The sequence below is a fragment of the Myotis yumanensis genome, unplaced genomic scaffold (genome assembly GCF_028538775.1).
Source record: "Myotis yumanensis isolate MYYU_CA2020_CCGP unplaced genomic scaffold, mMyoYum1.0.hap1 SCAF_20, whole genome shotgun sequence".
Classification (NCBI taxonomy): Eukaryota; Metazoa; Chordata; class Mammalia; order Chiroptera; family Vespertilionidae; genus Myotis; species Myotis yumanensis.
Window position 1 is genome coordinate 20,076,159 of NW_027223771.1, and position 20,453 is coordinate 20,096,611.

The following is a 20,453-nucleotide window of genomic DNA, read 5'->3' on the forward strand; positions in this document are numbered from 1 at the left end:
GGGCCGTTTCAACCTCACCGGGGTCGTCCCTACCTCACGGGGGCCGTTTCAACCTCACCGGGGTTGTCCCTACCACACCGGGGCCGTTTCGACCTGACCAGGGTCGTCCCTACCTCACGGGGGCCGTTTCAACCTCACCGGGGTTGTCCCTACCACACCGGGGCCGTTTCGACCTGACCAGGGTCGTCCCTACCTCACGGGGGCCGTTTCAACCTCACCGGGGTCGTCCCTACCTCACGGGGGCCGTTTCAACCTCACCGGGGTCGTCCCTACCACACCAGGGCCGTTTCGACCTGACCAGGGTCGTCCCTACCTCACGGGGGCCGTTTCAACCTCACCGGGGTCGTCCCTACCTCACGGGGGCCGTTTCAACCTGACCGGGGTTGTCCCTACCACACCGGGGCCGTTTCGACCTGACCGGGGTCGTCCCTACCTCACGGGGGCTGTTTCAACCTCACCGGGGTCGTCCCTACAACACCGGGGCCGTTTCGACCTGACCAGGGTCGTCCCTACCTCACGGGGGCCGTTTCAACCTCACCGGGGTCGTCCCTACCTCATGGGGGCCGTTTCAACCTCACCGGGGTCGTCCCTACCACACCAGGGCCTTTTCGACCTGACCAGATTGGTCCCTACCACACCAGGACCGTTTCAACCTCACCGGTGCCATCCCGACCTCACCGGGGCCATCCCAGCCTTACCAGGGAAACAGGAAGTTTGGCCCTCTGTCCCCTGCTGGCGGCTCCCCACTAGACAAAATCTCCAGGCGTTCCTGGTGGTTGAACATCCAGCACTCCTGCCCTCCACCAAGTGCACAGACTGCCTGTTTGCTGTCCCCCAGCACCCCACAAGAGACTGGGACCAGTGGGCATGTTTGTGCGCTTCCTGGTACAGCAGTTCCACAGTGCCGGCCCAGTCAGGCCCAGCCCTGGCCGGCCCCGGACCCGACTCTGCCCCCCGATTGCGTCCCTCCCAGATGCAAGGAGCTGAAATCTGCAGCCTGCTGGGATGGGCTCTGTACTTGGTGCCTCTGCACATCCTACTCAGTCTCAATGCGCTTCTTTCTATGCGAGGAGTTGAAATCTGCAGTTTGTTGGGTTGGGCTCTGTACTTGGTGTCACATCCTACTCAGTCTCAATGTTCTTTCTCTCCTTCCAGTTGTAGAGCTTCCACTGGGCCAACTTTCCCATGGTTCTGTATGATAGGTGTTTGTCTGATATTTGGTAGTTTCGATGTTGTTGTGTGAGGTAGCACGCACAGGTCTCTTCCTTATGCCGCCATCCTGGTTCTCCTGGGTCTGCTTCTTGAGTGTGTCTCCCATGGCTGCGCGCAGTTGAAGTCTGCAATTTGTTGGGATAGGCTGCAAAAGCGCAGGTGGGTCTTTTTGTGCACCTGGCACAGCTTGGATGGGGATGTAAATTGATTAGGGCTGAGACTCAGGGAGTCGCCATGGCGGAGCAAATAGCACTGGCTGAGTCTCCACGGCACCTTGACTCTCTGCCTGGGCTTTGTGTCCCCCAGTGCCGGCGAGCGGCTGTGCAACAGAGTCTCCCTCGCTTTCTGATGGCTGCAAGGCCGTGCTGCCTCTCCCCGTAGGGTCTGGTGCTTCATGATCCCGCCTGAACCAGCTCAGTGGATTTGAAAGTTTGCAGAAGCAAAGGCGTTTCTACTTGTGAGTCTGGCACAGCCCAGATGGGAATGTAAATTGCGTAGGGCGGGGTCACACAGAGTCGCCGGGCCGGAGACGCAGCGGCCCCTTGCCTATCCAGGACACCAGGACTTTGCGTCCCCCAGTGCCGGCGAGCAGCCGAGCGCCAGAGCCTCCCTCGCTTCCTGACCGCTGGAAGGCCGTGCTGTCTCTCGCCTTGGGGCCTGGGGCCTCAGAGACCCGCCCGAACCAGCTCAGTGGATTTGAGAGTTTGTAAAAGCACAGTCATTCCCTCTTGTGCCTCTGGCACAGCCCTGAGGGTAGGGCGGGGTCACAGGGAGTCGCCAGCGTGGAGGAAATAGCGATGGCGGCGTCTCCGCGCCCCTCGCCTCCCCGGGACACCAGGACTTCTTGTCCCTCGGTGCCGGCGAGCAGCCGCGTGTCAGAGCTTCCCTTGCTCTCTGACCACTGCAAGGCCGTTGCCGCCTCTCCCTGTGGGATCTGGGGCCTCAGAGACCCGCCCCGCGCAAGCCCAGAGGATTCGAGGGTTCGTAAAAAACCGAGAATCCATTTGCAGCCCGCGTGGCGTGTGACTGCGTACCTCTGGTTTTGGTGCCTCTGTAGCTCCCACTCAGTCTCACTGCGCTTCTTTCTTTTCCTCCAGTTGTAGATCTCCCACTGGGCCAACTTCCCCATGGTTCTGAGTGGCGGTTGTTTACTTCATAGTTGATAGTTTCAATGATGCTGTGAGAGAGCAGCACACACAGGTCCGCTCCCTACGCCGCCATCTTGGTTCTCTCCGTTCCATCTTTTAGTTGTATTTTTGAAGTGGTTGTTTGCGGGAGCAGCCTCCGGTGTTTACCTATGCCGCCATCTTCGATTCTCCTTCCGATGGTCTTAGGCGACCCCTGTGAAAGGGTCTTTTGACCCCCGAAAGGGGTTGCGACCCACAGGTTGAGAACCATGCTGTAGAACAAGATGCTCTATTGCCATTGGTGAAAAAATAATCATAATAAATATTCAAATATCCCAACATGCGGCTCAACAATTTACAATAAACATACAAAAATGTTTCTCAGTAACAAAAATGCCAGATATGTTACCGAGTTCATTGTGCAATCTGAATTGTGTGAAGACACCTTGGACTTAGTCGACTTTATCAGAGAACTTGTGTAGGTTGGTTTTGCAAGTGATAGGAAACACAAAGATGAAATAGTGTTTTGACCTTGAAGATATGCGTAATATGGGAGAGCTTCCCCAGGTTTATTTCTCTTTTATTTTTTTAAAACAAAATTTTCACAGAAAATATAAAAATTCAGTTACTCATTTTTCAGCTTAGTGATCTGCTATTTAACTCTCAGGCATCTTTTAGGTACTTGTTAGTGTGATGTTGCAGAATTCAAATACCGTCCCTGCCTCCAAGAGCTTGTTAATATCACCACCATCTATATGATTTTCTATTCTTTATTCAGTGCTTATTAGGTGCCATATCACACTAAGTGCTTACAAATATAGTTATTTGTTCTTTCTTATGCCTGAGTAGTATATCAGTCTCTCTCTCTCTCTCTCTCTCTCTCTCTCTATATATATATATATATATATATATATATATATATATATATGCATATATATATCACATATACAAAACACATATACATAACACATCATCTTATTTATTCATTTATCTATGGAAAGAATCCTAGGTTGCTTCCATATCCTGGCTATTGTGAATAATGTTGCAGTGAACATAGGAGTGCACAGATATTTTCCCCCCCAAAATTCGTGTTTACATATATCTGTTGGTTAAATATGCAGACAAGAATGGCAGTTCTGTTTCTAATTTCTTTAGAAAGCTCCATGCTGTTTTCCACAATTACTGTACCAATTTATATTCACATGAACAGTGTGTGAGGCTTTGTCTCTTCTCCATGTCCTCAAAAACACTTGCTCTTTATATTTTGAGAACAGCCGTTCTGAGAGGAGTGAGGTGGTACTTCTCTGTGGATTTAATTTGCATTTCCCTGATTAGTGATGTTGAGCTATTTGTTCCCTTGAATTTTTTTAAATGTGTTTTTAATTCTTATTAGAGAGAGAGGAAGGGAAAGTGAGAGAAACATCAATGAGAGAGAACCATCACATCCATGGGCTGCCTACTGCAGGCCACTGTTGGGGTTGAGCCTGCAACTGGAGCATGTGCCCTGACCAGAAATTGAACCAGGAACCTCTCAGTGCATGGGACAACTCTTCATTCACTTAACATTACTGGCCTGGCCTGTGGGTTTCGTTTAAGTAGGGAAAAAACTGAGAAACTTGGAGTTGACTTCCCCTAACTTTTGATGCACTTGGGTCACATCCCATGCTCATTCTTAAATCCTTTAGAGGTAAACCAATTTCTTTAATCAGCTTAGTATAATCACAACTCTCTTTGGAGCTGGGGAGATAACACCTTCTTTGTGTATCAGAACAGTAAATGTCCAAATACAGTTGTGGTTCTCCAGCAATAAGGAAGACTAAGGTAGGGAGCCAGCAATACTTACTACAGGGATTCACTGGAGTTTTTGGCAGAAGACTAACAGGATTACATATGATTAGGTTCCTCTGGTTGTGGTGTGATGCAGGGATCAGCAAGATTTTTCTTTTAAAGGGCCTGATTTTTGTCAATGTGGTCTGTCATATCTACTCAAGTGTGCCATTGTAGTGTGAGAGCAGTCCTAGAGAATCTGTCAGTGAATATGCATGACTGTGTTCCAGTGAGACTATTTGCAAAACCAGATGGCAGCTTGTATTTGACCTGTGGGCCCTATTTTGCTGACCCCTCCTGTAGAGGATAGATGGAAGGAAAACACATAAAGATATGGGAGACCAAAGAATAATTTGCTTCTGGACTAGCATAAGTCTACTATGAAGTTTTCAAGCATCCATGCTGAAATGAGTCAGGAAGCACAATTCATTCCTTTTAGGTTTTTCTACGTTTATGTCTTTCTCATTTGTTTTGCTTAAAAAAATCTTATTAATTTAAGAAAGAACAATAATAGTTGGTAGTATTTTCCCTGCTGTGAAAGCCATCGTCTAAAAGCCCATATTTGACTAGGGCAGTTGACAGTAGCAAAATAAAGCAGAGATGGTAGATTTTGTGATGATGGCATGTAAAGACTTACTAGGGAGAGAGAAATCTAAGGTGATTCATACGTTTCTGGGTCGTGCACTGGCATTTTTTTCAGTTGTTGTTAATCCTCCCATGAAGGTATTTTCTGATTGATTTTTAGAGAGAGTGGAAGGGAGAGGGAGAAGCAGAGAGAAACACTGATGTGAGAGGGACATGTCAATTGGTTGCCTCCTGCATGCACTCCAACCAGGGACAGGGAACCTATAAGCAAGGTACTTGCCCTTGAACACAATCACACCTGGGATAGTTCAGTCTGTGGGCCAAGGCTCTATTCACTGAGCAAAACCAGTTATGGCCTGAATTGGCATTTGGAATGGACATGAAGACTAGGACTTTAACCGATTGGAAGGAAAGAGCAACAGTTCATGAAGAAAGACCAGAATTTTCCCATACAGTCTGAGTTTAATGAATATCCATAGATATCCCTATATTTTGGATAACATGTCTTTCACTTTTTACTTGCCCTGTCAACAGCTGCCTTTAATAGGTGAGCCATGATATTAGTTTACGAAGAAATTTTTAAAAAGATTCGTAATAAAGAAAAAGAACTCTGCAATCATTAGAACACTCTTTTATTATATACTAGAGGCCTGCCTGCCCCTATGGGGGCTGATTGGGGGTGGGGTCAGCCAGGAGATCTAATGTTGACAGCTATAGATTTTCTCCGGCTGGATCTAATTATAAAGGATGGCCAAAAGAAAACCCACCACAGAATTGTTTTGCATTTCACATGCCATGAGATGAAGTTGTTTATGTGTTGTTTGCAAACATATATCAAGATGGATGATACCCTTTAATGATTTTTGCATTCTTTCTGGGACTCTACTCTTAATTTCCTGATATGATCTTCATGCTTGTTTTTTAAAGTTTTTCTCTTTTTGAATGTGCCTGTGTTTCACTGAAAACTCACCTAATCTGCAAGTCACTGCAATTTCACAAAATCCCCAAGCAGCCTCTCTACATCTCTCAGCAAAGGGCCGCCATCCATTAATGCTTATGTTGCCTTTTTGACTAACTTGGAAGGTCTCCTGGGGCTGCAGGCCATGGAGGGAGAATTCCACACCTTGGCTGCAATATTAGCAGAGCCCGCTGGAGACTCTGGTTGGGGTCAGAGGGACTGATAATTATTTTTCTTGTGCTTGCACTAACTGTACATGCACCAGGGAGCCAGGCAGTGATTTAGGAGTGTTTGGGGTCATTCTGGGTGGAGGTAGGCCAGGAGGAGGGGCTGTGAGCGGTTGGCGGTTGGCTGAGCTCCCCAATCATGGTGTTAGGGGCCGATTGGGGGCTGAGCCAGCCAGGAGGGTGGGCCAATGCCGGCCCAGTTGAGGCTGGTTGGTTGTTGCAGTGCCTGTCATAGCCTCCAGTCTTTCTGGTCATTCTGGCATAATGATCGCTGGGCTTTTATATAAATAGATGATAATTATTTTTTTTTGCAGTTATCCCAGTTAGTTGATTATGAAAGGGAATCACACCCTGTTCGGTTGGAGAAATTTGTCAGTGAGATGTCTTCCTTTCCTTTATAGGAACTTTGCTATAGAACATACTGTCAAGCATTGGGATTCTGTATTTCTTATTCTGACTAAATAGGACTGTTGCTAGTTTCACATAATTTTCAGACACCATTGATTCATTTATCCCTTCCATGTCTTTATCCCAATTGTTATAGATCTACAGAAAACTCAAAAACAAGGAAGGATGGAAGCAAAGTCAAGGACAGGTATTCAGTGAAATCAACTTCTCTATTGTAATCATGTATAACACATCAATCCAAATAACATTTTCACATAATGCAATTGTGTTAGATGTTTCTAAACACACCCCTAGGTTTGTTTATTCACTAGAAAATTCCACAGGACTCAGCATATAGGTGTGCTCACAGGTGAGTTTTATTACAGTGAAAGGTTTATAGCAAAATCAGCAAAAGAGGAAAGGTGCATGTGACAAAGTGTGGCAGACATCTGGTACAAGCTTCCAAGAGTCCTCACCCTGTGGAGGTACCAGGATGTGCTTAGTTATTCCAGTGTCAAATTCTGACAACACACATGAAATAGGTCATCTACCGGTCTGGTTAGATTCAGTGCCAAGGTTTTTACGGCACGCTAGTCACATAGACATCTTCCCCATAGCATGTACCCAAATTCTAGATTCCCAGAAGGAAAGCAAGTGTTCAGTAAGAACCTCATCAGTTTTACAAAGTATTTAGGCACAGGGAGCCACACTTATCATTTAGGGAAAGGTTGAAAGCCTCCCTAGATTCAGGTTTTCAGACAGTAACTGAAGGGTAGCCATTTAAGCAGGACTTTCTAAGGATAGCAGTCTTAGGCCTGCTGCATGGAAATTTTCTGCACAGCAGGTATAGCCCTGACTGAATATTTGGTTTTGGCCTAAAATTATGTTTTTAAAGCAAGTAATATGGTAATATAACATAGTATTGGTTTCAGTCCCATCATGTATAATTGCTTGCAATGCTGGCCACTTTTGTGACTCTTGGTGAGTATTTCACAGCTATTTGTACCTAAATTACGAGGGCAATCTTAGGCAATGATCAGCTTTCCTTTTTATCCAATTAATGTTTCAAGATAATTTTTACATCAAATCAGTGGAATGATTTTTGATTTAAATTAGTATAAAAAGTGTCCTTTAATTATATGGATGTTTTATTTTTTATTTATATTTCACTAAATTCCTGTTTATAATTTCAAAGCAAGTTATTCAGTCATATTTATTAGTTATTTTCTTACCCTAGTATCCATTGAACACTATTTGCTTTATTTATGTCTTTCCATATATTTCACTCCATTGTGAGGGTTAATTCCCATTTTCTGATACTTTGATCTTTATCTTAATTGTTCAGGTGACTGTGTCTTGAAAACAGCATCTGTATGTTTATATATGTTAATAGAAGATTCAAGGGATACATTATTTTGAAGAAAAATTACTAAGACTTATTTTTTAGAGCAGTTTTTGATGCACAGTCAGATTGAGCGGAGAGTACAGTGTGTGCCCATAAACCACACAACCCCAAACACACAGCCTCGCTCATTTTTTACATCCTGCACCAGAGAGGAACATTTATAACAATGGATGGATGTGCACTGAAAAAATGTATGATGGCACATACCCACCATTACAGTATCATATAGAATCATTTCACTATCCTAGAACTCCTCTGTGCTTTGCTTTTTCACCCCTCCCTTCTCCCTAGTCCCTGGAAAACACTGATACTTCTTAGTCTCCATAGGATTGTCTTTTCTTGAATATTGTATAATTGGATTCATACAGTGGGTATCTTTTTGAATGTTTAACAAATGAAAATTCTAAGGTAAATGGATGTAATTATCCAAGAGGTTTTTTCCTTAGTTTTTTGTTGTTGTTGTCCATCAACATAGTATCTGATGACATGTCCCATACATGCTGAAAGAGAAGGATTTCTATAGGCATTTGCCACCTAAGGGAGAGGGTTGAGAAAAATGACCTGTGCACTACTGCAGAGCACTAACTGTCTGGACCACCCTGTGGTATGAGGTGGGAACTTTTACACCCTAGCAATGCAAGGAGACAGTCTCAATGGGTTCTACTACGTACAACTGGAATCACAAAGCATTTCCTACTTATCCTGCAATATGAAATGGGGCCAGAGAGAGTCTGTTTCCTATGTGTAGCTGTGCTGCAATGTCTAGAGCAGTGTCTAGCGATTAAGCTACCTTATCATAGAGTGTTTCATCCTAAATTAGCAAGTCTTCACTGAAGAGCTAGACAATTTATATTGTGTTAAGGCAAAATAAGGATACTCTCTTCTAACTGCTGCTCACAGGAGGAGTCCAGAAAACCCATACTATTTAAGTTTGACATTGTTAGTCTATGATTCTGCTTCCACTAATGACATAATTTTCTGTCAGTCCCATGGGGTTTGGTTAGGATTATGTTCATTGTACATCGCAGTGCACAGGAAGATATCAAACTGTGATACCTCCCATTTCTCTCTGTGTGTGTGTCCTTGATATATTTAAAAAGAGAAAGTAAATGTTCTTATGTGTTAATGGCCTACCAATAATATGATTAATGTTCACTCTATTATCATCTTCAGGTGTGACCCCAAGTTATACTTTCTAACAATGTATTAGTCCAGTACTTTTAAAGTCCTGTATTTTTATTGCTTTAAAATGTTTTTTTTTTTTAATAGTGGTTGATACCTCTGAAGAAGACTCTTTAAGCAGGTAGGATTTTATGGATTTTTTAAAATTATATATTAATTAAGGGAATTCAGAGAAAAGAAAATAACATTTCTAGAGTGTTCTATTGTGGGCTAGAGCCTATTCTATGTAATTAACCTGTGTTATATAGTCATCACAATAGATTGGCAAAGTAACCTACTTTTTATTAATGAGGTGTCTGCGATTCAGGAAAGTGGATGAATTGATCCATGATTCCATAGTTAGCAAAGGCTGAGCCATGATTCGACTGTCAACCATTTTGGCTCCTAAATTATTCTGTTGTCCCTCAACATAAACTGATAAGTTTCTGTATAGCTCTGCATGGAGATAATGATGCAAACCAGATCATCTCAGAAAGTCAAATCTGATTGTGTGTTAACTCTAATTTAGAGTTTTTCTAAGGGGCCCAGTGAGTCTAAGCATTTATCGTACTCTCCTTGACAAGTGTAGTGGTAAATAGGACCTTGTTTTTCCCACCAAAGCTTTAGAGCCCATCTCAGTTAGCTAAGGCCACAGGAATAAAGGTTTTACCAAAGCAAGACCAAATCTGGCAAGATTTTTTTTAGGTAAAATAATATTTATTCTTCTTGGAATGAGATATTCTAAGTAAAGAATATCTATGTGTAGATCATGTTATCTTAATTATTATGCATATGTTTAGAGGATATTTCTAATTGATTCCCCTCTTTACTGACTTCCCAGTCTGCTCTTCTCTTTAGGCTAGCACCTTTGACTAGTTGTATGAGGTTTTTCCTTTGTCTCTAGAGTTGTTTTCTTCCCTCTTGCATGAGTTTTGATTTATTTTATTCTCTGCTTTTATTGGTGTTTCTTTCTTTGTGTTATTTTTTCCAATTCTTCCAGCTATGGTATTATCCATTTTTTTATAGATAGAATCAAAGACACATAGAATTTCATAATTTTAAGGAAGCCTAGCAATTAATTAAACAAAACCTTCCCTAGCACTTCAACTTGTGTTTGACATCCTGGCCAAGTGGTTGTTCACATGGAGTATTGGAAGCACATGAAAGTGACTCATTGAGATAATAATAAGTGGTGGAACAGAGAGGTAAATTCAGGTTGCTAAATGCAATGCTCATCCCTTTTTTTCATTCTGTAAGTGAGTTTTCCTAATAGAAATAAAGGAGTGCGTTGTGAACACAGTCAATAAAGGATAAGAATGGAATTAGGGAATACCAAGTTCCAAGCAGAACAACACTGGGTTGGGTTTGAAATAAGAGTTTTGGAGAAGATATGAAAACATTGAAATTGATGACATGTTAAAGATAAGTTTTAAGAAGAAGGACATTCGCCGAAACCGGTTTGGCTCAGTGGATAGAGCGTCGGCCTGCGGACTGAGGGGTCCCAGGTTCGATTCCGGTCAAGGGCATGTACCTGGGTTGCGGGCACATCCCCAGTAGGAGATGTGCAGGAGGTGGCTGATCGATGTTTCTCTCTCATCGATGTTTCTAACTCTCTATCTCTCTCCCTTCCTCTCTGTAAAAAATCAATAAAATATATTTTTAAAAAAAGAAGAAGGACATTGAATGTGGGTTTTTCTTCAGAAAGGCAGGTTAAAATATGGGGCTCAAGGATATCCTGAAGTAGTTGCTGCTCTTTTGCTTGGTTGTTTATTTGGAGGAATGAGCAGCATTCAAGGTTTGTTTAGAAAAATATGAATAGAATTTGAGCCACTGGAAAGATTCTTTTGATCGCATAAAGGACTGTGGTCTCCTCTGCCTGACTCACAGAGTGGGGCTTACGTCCCCTTGAGTCCTAGGGAATGGAGATTGCTGAACTTTATAGATCTATGGCCCAAGGCAGGTGTCTTCTCCCCTTACCTGGTTTCCCAATTAGCTGATGTGCTTTCCATGTACATGGAGGACTGGGCAGGGGCAGGCCTAGATGTCAAATCAGAAATGGAGTTGGGTAACACTGAAACTTTTTGTAAATAGAGCCTCAACATTAATTATATCAGGAATCATTATTTGATATGCAGGTGGCTTATCTTAAACTTAAATTTTTTGTTGCTTGTTTTAAAGAAGTAAACTCACTCATTTTGTTGTATATATTACTGTAAAGACTTTGCAGCAAACCTGGCATTGATGATTCAAGGTCGACATCATGCAATGAAGACTTGAAGGTAAAGTGCTCTCTTGTGAAATTAATTTTCCTGCTGTCAATTTAATTTTGTGTGGTGCTTACTCTTATAATTTTGTAGGAGCCTACCTATCATTGATTTATGTTTCTAATGCAAAATTAGTCTTTTTATTGTTAAATTCTCAACCAAGATATGCTTTTCTAAAAATTGATTTAAGAGAGAGAGGAAGGGTTAGAGGAAGAGAGAGAGAGAAAGAAAGAGAATCACTGACATGAGAGAGAAACATGGACTGGTTTCCTTGCCCTGAGCCCCAACTGGGATTGAAGTGACAACCTGGGTATGTGCCCTGACTGAAAATTGAACCCATGACCCTTTGGTGCATGGGGCGACGTTCCAACCAACTCAGCCACATAGGCCAGGCCAGAAAATATGTTTATTTTATTGCCTGATTCCTTTTATATGTAATTTCCATAATAAGTAACTACACAGAGATAGAAATCAGAGACTGCGGTAGGGGGAATGGGGAGTCTCTATTTCATGAGAATGAGGCTTTCTTCTGGAGTGCTGAAAAGTTTTGGAACTAGATCGAGGTCATCATTGTACAATATTGTAAATGGACCCAATGCTACTGAATTTTTCACATTAAAATGGTTTATTTTGTGTTTGGTGAACTATATTCACTACAAAAAGAAAACTGTCATAATAATAATTAATCAATCAATTGAATTAAGATCATGTTACACCTTTAAAAACAACACAATAGGCTCATTTAAAACTGGTCTTCTGGTGAAAGGTTACATTGTTAATTTGAGACTTTCTTGTTTCTTGAGATAGGCCTACATTGCTGTGAATTTCACTCTTAGGACTGCTTTCCCTGTTCCACAGATTTTGGGTTGTCATGTTCTCATTTCAGTTGTCTCCAGGTATCTTTTGATTTCTTTCTTGATCTCATTGTTAATCCATTCACTGTTTAGTAACAGGTTATTTAGCCTCCATGTGTTTGTAGGTTTTCAGGTGTGTGTGTGTGTGTGTGTGTGTGTGTGTGTGTGTGTGTGTGTGTGTGAGAGAGAGAGAGAGAGAGAGCGAGAGAGAGAGAGAGAGAGAGAGAGGAGAGACACAGAGAGAGAAACATTGATTTGGTATTCTTCTTAATTATGCATTCATTGGTTGTTTCTTGTGTATGCCTTGATGAAAGATTGAACTTGCAAACTTTGCACATCAGGACAATGCTCTAATCAATTGAGTTACCATGCCATAGCCTTTTTAGTTTGAATTTTCAAGAAATATAATTTTTCTTCTCTTTGCTTTCAATCTGTGTGTATTTTCACTAAGGTTGGTCTGTTTTAGACACCACAAGTAGGGCTCTTATTTTCTTATCCATTCATCTATTCTATGCCTTTGATTAGAGCATTTAAACCATTTACAATTAAAGTTATAATTGATGGGTACATATTTTTTGCCATTTTATTCTTTATAATTATGTTCTTCACCTTCTTTTTTTCTTCTTCTTTCTGTAGAAGTCCCTTTAACATTCCCTTTAATACTGTTGTTTTTTTTTTGTGTGTGTGTTTTCGATGATTAACTCCTTTAGCTTACAAGGGAAGCTCTTTATTTTTTCTTCAATTTTTAATAATAGCCTTGCTGGGTAGATTAGTATTGGTTGTAGGTCCTTCTTTTTCATAATTTTGAATATTTTATGCCAATCCCTACCAGCCTGAAATGTTTCTGCCAAGAAAACATCTGACAGTCTTATGGGCACTCTTTTGTAGTTAACTATCTACTTTTTCTCTTTAAGCCTTTAAGATCCTCTCTTTGTCTTTAAGCATTGCCATTTTAATTATGAAGTGTCTTGGAGTGGGCCTCTTTGAATTCATCTTACATGGGACTCTTTGTGTCCTGTACTTGTGATCCTTATTTTTCACAGGCCAGGGAAGTTTCAAGTCATTATTTCTTCAAATAGGTTCTCAATTTTCTGCACTTTCTCTCCTCTTTCTCTACAATGTGGATGTTACTATGGTTTGTGTTGTCCCTGATGTCATTGAAACTAGCTGATTTTTAAAAGAAAAACAGAACTTTTTTTTTGCTGCTATAATTGGGTGCTTTCTGCTACCTTGTCTTCTAAGTCAAATATCCTATTCCTATTCTTTGCTTCATCTAATCTGTCATTGATTCCTTCTGCTGTATTCTTCATTTCAGATATTGTACTCTTCAATTCTGAGTGGTTATTTATGTGGAATCTTGGTCATTTTTAATAATTGCTATCTCTGTGTTGAAGTTATTACTACATTCCTTGAGCATCTTTGTAACCATGTTATTGAACTCAGTATCTGATGCGTATTTTCCGTCCATTTCATTTAGATATTTTTTCTTGAAACTTTCTCTGTTCTTTCATTTGGGGCATGTTTGTCTCCTCATTTTGTCTGCCTCTCGCTATTTGTTTCTGTATATTAGTTAGATCTGCTTTGCATCCTAGTCTTGGAATAATGGCCTTATGTACTAGGTGTCTTTGAATCTCATTGGCACAATCTTTCTGATCACCTCTGTTAGGTGCTCCTGGAATGTCACTTGTGTGTGTTCTGTGAACCCCCCTTTTTAAACCCTTGATAGCTGTTGGCCTGCTTGTGGAATGGGTTGATCTTCAAGCTGGCTGACTATACACGGTACACAAGCTGCTGTGCAAAGTTGACCCTATGTTGAGCAATTCATGCCAGCTCAGTTTGCTGTATGCCCCGATCTTCATTTGGGTGTTCTGCTTGTGGATTTAATTGGGTCATGCTCTCAAGTCCCCCCACCTAACTCTCAGGTTTGTTGGTTCTGGGGCTTCTTGGAAGGTACTCTTCTGCAAGTCATTGTCAGTCTCTGCCTCTGATTTCCCTTGGGGTACCTGTGTGGAGCTGTAAAAAGATCCAGTATTTGTGACTGCCTCTGCTGGGCCCAGGTGCACCTGGGAGGGGCCAGCTGCACAGCAATGCCTCCTTCCACCAGCATCCAGCCCATGGGGCAGCTGAGCAAAAAGCCCGTGTCACTTGGAGATCCATCTCTGCCTACAAGCTTTCTGTTGGGGTCATTCACTGAAAGAGTGCCCATTGGTATGTGAGTTGCATGAGGTAAGTGACTCATCAGGTAGGTGCAAATGGTGTTTACCATGTTGATACAGATTCAAACTCCGTTTTGTTTTTGGGTGTCAGGGCACTCAGCACAAGTCCCAGGGTACACAAATGCCACTTATCAGCCACCAGATACCCATGGACTGCTGTGCTTGGGTGCGTCCTCAGGAAGACATTAAGGGAAGGCTATCAAAATTCATCGAGGCCCAAAGATCAAGATTTGGCTGTATGAAGGGAGGGCTCAGCACTGGAATGGTGGCTTTAGTTAGATCAGTAAGGGAATAAAGACCCCCCCCCCATCCAAAGTCACACAACTCAGTCTCAGACACCCCCTGAAGCCACCCAGACCTGCTAAAGAGATCTCCATGAAACACCATGGGCCCACACTCCTTTGAAGCAAGTAGCTCCACAGGATGGGGGGAAAGGATTCAGGGCAATGGTCTAGAACATTCCCCAGGCAAAGGCCATAGGAAGGGAGGGCATGACATCAGGTGTGATGACAGCTGTCATCATTGTGGGAGAGGGACTCAGCACAGGGAGGGCACCCAGAGGCCATCCCCTCAGCGCTCTCTACCAGCGTCACAGAAAGCAGTCTCCTCACATGACTCCCAGGCCACTCTGAGCCACCCTTTCTTCATAGGCCCAAGGTAGGTGGTGGGAAGGATACTTGTGAGCTGGGTCATTTGTGAGGGCTCCTGGATTTCTAGCAGAATCCTACCTCTTCCTGGAGGGCAAAATCCCTGCTGATTTTTACAGCCAGATGTCCTGTGGGCTCCTCTTCCAGGCTCTGGTTCTCAGGGCTGGAAGCCCAGCATGGGGCTGAGACAACAAGCTCGTCAGGGGGACCACTGCGCTGAGACATGCCTCTGCATTCTCATCCATCACAAGTGAATGTGGGGCCAGCCCAATTGAATCTCTGTCCTGGGAGTCATGTGAGGAGACTGCTTTGTGTGGCGCTGGTAGAGAGCGCTGAGGGGATGGCCTCTGGGTGCCCTCCCTGTGCTGGAGGCTTCTTCTATAGATCCTTGGTTATAATACTGATAATCAGCTAGTCTTCAGTTGGTTATTCAAGTTGGTAGTTATATAATTGAGTTGTAATTCCTATCTGGTCCATGGAGAAAGTGAGTGTCACTTTCTCCTACTTTGCCTACGTCTTGGATCACACTGAAAAATTCTGAAATGCACTAGAGGGACTCACTATTTAGGATATGGTGAGGTGAAATATTTTAAGTGAGGAAGGCATTGTAATGTTAAAATTCAGCTACTAATTTATTTCTGATATATTTAGCACCTAATGAATTCTTTGATTCCAATAGTGTGACAATTAGTTTTGAGGGCATATGTTTTTATATTAATTTAGACCAAGTCAAGATTTTCCTTTCTTTTTCTTCTGAGTTACAATTATTGATTTTGGGAATAGGTAAACATAGATTAAGAATTCTAACAGTAATTTTAAAGTATATTCTAATGTTTCTTTGTCCACACTTGATTACTTAAGGATAAAGTTATTTCAGAAACACATACCCTGACAGCCAAGACATCTAAAATTCAAAGAAAGCATATTCATCGCCCACCGTTGCATCTGGAAAAAATGTCTCAAGAATCACAAATAAACAAGGCATGTGACAAAGAGGATACATCTTCATATTCAGGACACTCTTTTGTGCAAAAGGATGAGGAAAATGTGCATCAAGCAAGGCACATTAGAGACAAGAAGAATTTACAGCTTTCCAAAGATGAGTCAAAGCAGAAGTCACATCAATTTTCTGTAAAATTCAAAAAAACGGATTGTCGTGAGGAAGAGCCACTAAGTGACAACTCTAAAGACGAGGCAAGCTTAAGACAAATGCATTCAAATTTGACAAGGAAAATGCTTGATTGTGAGGGAAAAGGTGCATTTGGAAAGTCTATCTCTGCAGCATTACAAACATTTCCTAAACGAGAAGAAACCACTCTCAAAATTATTTCTCCATCTCATGGACACACCGGGTCCCCGGAAGACTCTCCATGGGACTCTTCTTCTGAGCTTTCTTTAAGAGAAAAGGAATTACACTCTGAAAATGATCACAAACCTAATGCTGAGCAAGTTTTAAACAAAAATAAGCAGAGTATTTATAACGATACAGAAAATAAAAAAGTAAGGACCCTAGTAGTTACATCTGGAGTGAAAGAAGACCAAGCGTTTGCTATGCAGATGACAAAAAATATGAACCCAAATACCACAGATTGGAAATTAGGCATCGGACCTACACCTCAGTCTCATGATCCAAAAAGCCATCCTGAATTGGAGCTTCCCTGCTGGAATGGAACAAAACTCATCACTGAAGTAAAAAACCACGATATGCCTGCTATTACAAATATTAATAGGGAATCAAAGCCAAATCAAGACTTGTTCCATAATCCATTATGTGCAGATAATTTCAATGCTAATTATTGTACAAGCATGGACTCTAGATTAAAAGATGTGAGTTCCTCTGCACTGCACAATGACAGAACATCTGGAGTATCTGTAATTGAAAAACTAAAGCAAGATATGCAAAGTCTTAAGAATGATATAGAAATGTTAAAAGTAAAGAAGCTGACTGGGGAAAAAGAGAAAGCTCAACTTCCAAAAGAGGTAGAATTTCACTTGCTGTTACTCTTTGTTTTCTCTCTGTATCAATTCTCTGATTCATTCTGATAATCCACTCCTGAAAAATATATTGTATGTAAAATGAGGTTGTCTAATTATGCAATTGTATATATATATATTCTGTCAACTAAATAGCAGGAGTATAGGAAAATATTCTCGTATAATCATGGATGTTTCTCTCTTTCCCTCTCCTATGCTGTTTTCCTAAAATCAATTTAAAAAACCATAAATTGACCTAACCAGTTTGGCTCAGCAGATAGAGTGTCGACCTGCGGACTGAAGGGTCCCAGGTTCGATTCTGGTCAAGGGCATGTACCTTGGTTGCTGGCACATCCCCAGTGGGGGGTGTGCAGGAGGCAGCTGATTGATGTTTCTCTCTCATCGATGATTCTAGCTCTCAATCCCTCTCCCTTCTTCTCTGTAAACTATCAATAAAATATATTTTTAAAGAACAAACCATAAATTGCATCCCAGAAATAATAAAATGAAAAGAAGCTATAACTGGGAGAAGGGTTATAAACAAATATCCCCCAGCTAAACTCCTCTATTTTGTGCTATAGTGTGTACAATCTTCTATGGTTTACTCAAAACCTTGGAACTTAGAATTCTAATATGATCATTCAGGATATTTTTATTTCATGTTAGTTACAGCTTACATTCAATATTATTTTATATTAGTTTCACATGAACAGCATAATGGTTAGATAATCATATACTTTACAAATTAGTCTCCCCAATATTTGAAGTACCCACCTGGACTGTACATCACCATTGTAATTTTATTGAGATATTTTACTAACAAACATATAAACTTCCACAAATACGTTTATCACCACTCTCAGAAGTGTTTGTTGAGTCAAAGCTTTACATTGTGTTGTTTAATAAAGTATGGTACTGCCAAAAGTAATGAAACCTTACCATTTGTGACAGCATGGATGGACCTAGAGGGCATTATTCTAAGTGAAGTATGTCAGACAGAGAAAGATAAGTCCCATCTGATTTCATTTACATGTGGAATGTAAAGGGCAAAATTGATGAACTAAGAAATTTAAGAGAGACTCATAGATAACACATCTGACCAATGGATGTGAGAAGGAAGGGAGTCAGTAGACTGGGCAAAAAGTAAAGGTATTAAAAAGTAAAAAATGGTAGTGACAGAATAGTCACAGAGATGTCAAGTTCAGGGTAGAGAATGTAGTCAATCCTATTGTAATAAGTATAGGTGGTGTCATGTGGGCACTTGAAATATCAGGAGGACCACTTTGTAGAGTATCTGATTGTCTAACCACTATGCGGCACAACTGTAGCTAATACAAATAATGTTGAATGTGAACTGTAATGGAAAGATTAAAATACAGAAACGTAGAATACCCTCCAAAAATAAAATCATGGCAATTATCATTTTGACACGTATGTATCATATAGGTCACATGAATTATTAGCTATAAACTCAATATTTGTCTCTAAAAAAGAAAACTGAGTTTTGAGGTGGAAAAAAAGTTGAGACATTATGTTCCTTTATTTGAAAAAGTGGATGAGCACTCTCATGACACTGAGGCAGCGGTTCTCAACCTGTGGGTCGCAACACCTTTGGCGGTCTAATGACCCTTTCACAGGGGTCGCCTAAGACCATCCTGCATATCAGATATTTACATTACAGTTCATAACAGCAGCAACATTACAGTTATGAATTAGCAATGAAAATAATTTTGTGATTGGGTCACAACAGGAAGAATTGTATTTAAAGGGCCAGATGATTGAGAATCACTGCACTAAGGCAATAAATTACTTTTCAAAAGTCATACTTAATTTCCCTGGTTAATTTGATGAAATTTTCTGTTTATTTATTTGATTCAGTATTATAGAATTCCTAGAAGCCCAGTGCAATAATTCATGCACAAGGTCAGACCAAAACCGGCTCTCAAACATACCTCAAAGGGTCCCAAGAGGGCACAGGCCAGGCAAAGGGACCCTACTGGTGCATGATACGGCCTGGAGCAGAACATGGGATGTTGGCCAGGTGGGAAGGGACCACGGGAAAGCTCCAGGGGCATGTCCAGCCATCATTCTCAGGCTCAATCAGTTGGATCCCAGCAGCAAGCTAACCAACTGGTCAGAGCATCTGCCCCTTGGTGGTCAGTGCACATCATAGCGAGCAATTGAGCAACCTTAGCATATCATTGGCATATTGCACCTTGATTGGTTGAATGGCTGACTAGATGACTAGACACTAAGCATGTTAGGCTTTTATTATATAGGACTAGAAGCCTGATGCACGCAATTCAGAAACTGGGGTGGGGTCATCTCTCAGGCTGGCCTGCAGCCTCTGGCAATCCAGGACACCTCCCATAGCAGGATCAAGCCAAAACCAGCAGTCAGACATCCCTCTCACAATCCGGGACCACTGACTCCTAACCTCCCACCTACCTTACTGCCTGATCACCCCTAATAATTCACCTGCCTGTCTGCTTGGCCCTAACCACTCTGCCTGACTGCCTAATCATCCCTAACCACTTGCCTGCCTACCTCATTATACCTAACTGCTTGCCTGACTGCCTGATTGCCACTAACCACTGGCTTCCCTGCATTATCACCCCTAACCACCCAGCTGCCTGCTTGATCACCCCTAACAACTCACCTGCCTGCCTGATCACCCCTAACCATTTAGCTGCCTGCCTTCTTGCCCCCAACTGCTCACCTGCCTGCCTGATTGCTCATAACCCCTCTGCCTACCTGCCCAATACTCCCTAACCACCTCTGCCTTGGCCCCCACCATGGTGGCTTCATCCAGAAGGACGTCCAGGATGACGTGTGGAAGGTCGTTTGGCTGTCCGGTCCAATTAGTATCTTATGCTTTTATTATTATCGATAGCCTTTCTTTTGCTGCCATAAAGTGCTAGGTAATGCATCTTTAGGAACTTTGGACAGATCATTAAACCTTGGTTTTATTCCCATTATCAGTGAATATGGGCTAAAGTAAGTAGATAACTACTTCTATGTCCTCTAGCTATAAGATTTTATAGTGATTGTGACATTAGTGGAGCATTCCATTAACCATCAATCCATTGGTTTCACTCTGCTACACTGTTGTGGTAAACTTTTGTTAATACTTATTATGAATACCACCACTTTTTTATGCCATTAAAGATCTTAAAGAAAAAAATTATAAAAGACAATGGGGGAAGGAATAGCTTCCTGCAGAAAGAGGATAGCTTCCTACTTGCTACTGACGCACATTGTCACATCCTTGAAATCTGGCTGTAATACAAGACCCAGGTGAGAAAGAAAAGAGGACACATTTTTCATTTTTTTTTACTTTTACTTCTCTGACTCTGCTAGATAAATGGGGTGCGGTGGGTAAGGGGAATGTTAGGTAGCAAAGAGTGGATGTGATGTGAATAAGAGCTCCAAATTAAGACAGCCCTGTAAAATCTTGGAAAATTCTGCTTCTTTACTAAAACACAAATGAAGCAGAATTTACAGCTTCAATGACCTATAACGATAAAAACACAAAATATTTTTATTGATTAAAGGCAATTAAACTAAGAGCCAAATGATAAAATTAATGAAAACATAAACAGTCTCTTT

The 20,453-nt window shown here is 41.7% G+C and overlaps 1 protein-coding gene across 1 annotated transcript in view; it reads left to right on the forward strand.

The window, feature by feature from the left end:
- Window positions 1-20,453, forward strand: part of LOC138998402 (ankyrin repeat domain-containing protein 26-like) — a 105,420-nt gene that overhangs the window by 70,792 nt on the left and 14,175 nt on the right. Inside the window, exon 5 of the mRNA XM_070400501.1 lies at window positions 11,108-11,168. Coding sequence (XP_070256602.1) covers window positions 11,108-11,168 — 61 coding nt within the window. The remainder of the gene's footprint in view (window positions 1-11,107; window positions 11,169-20,453) is intronic.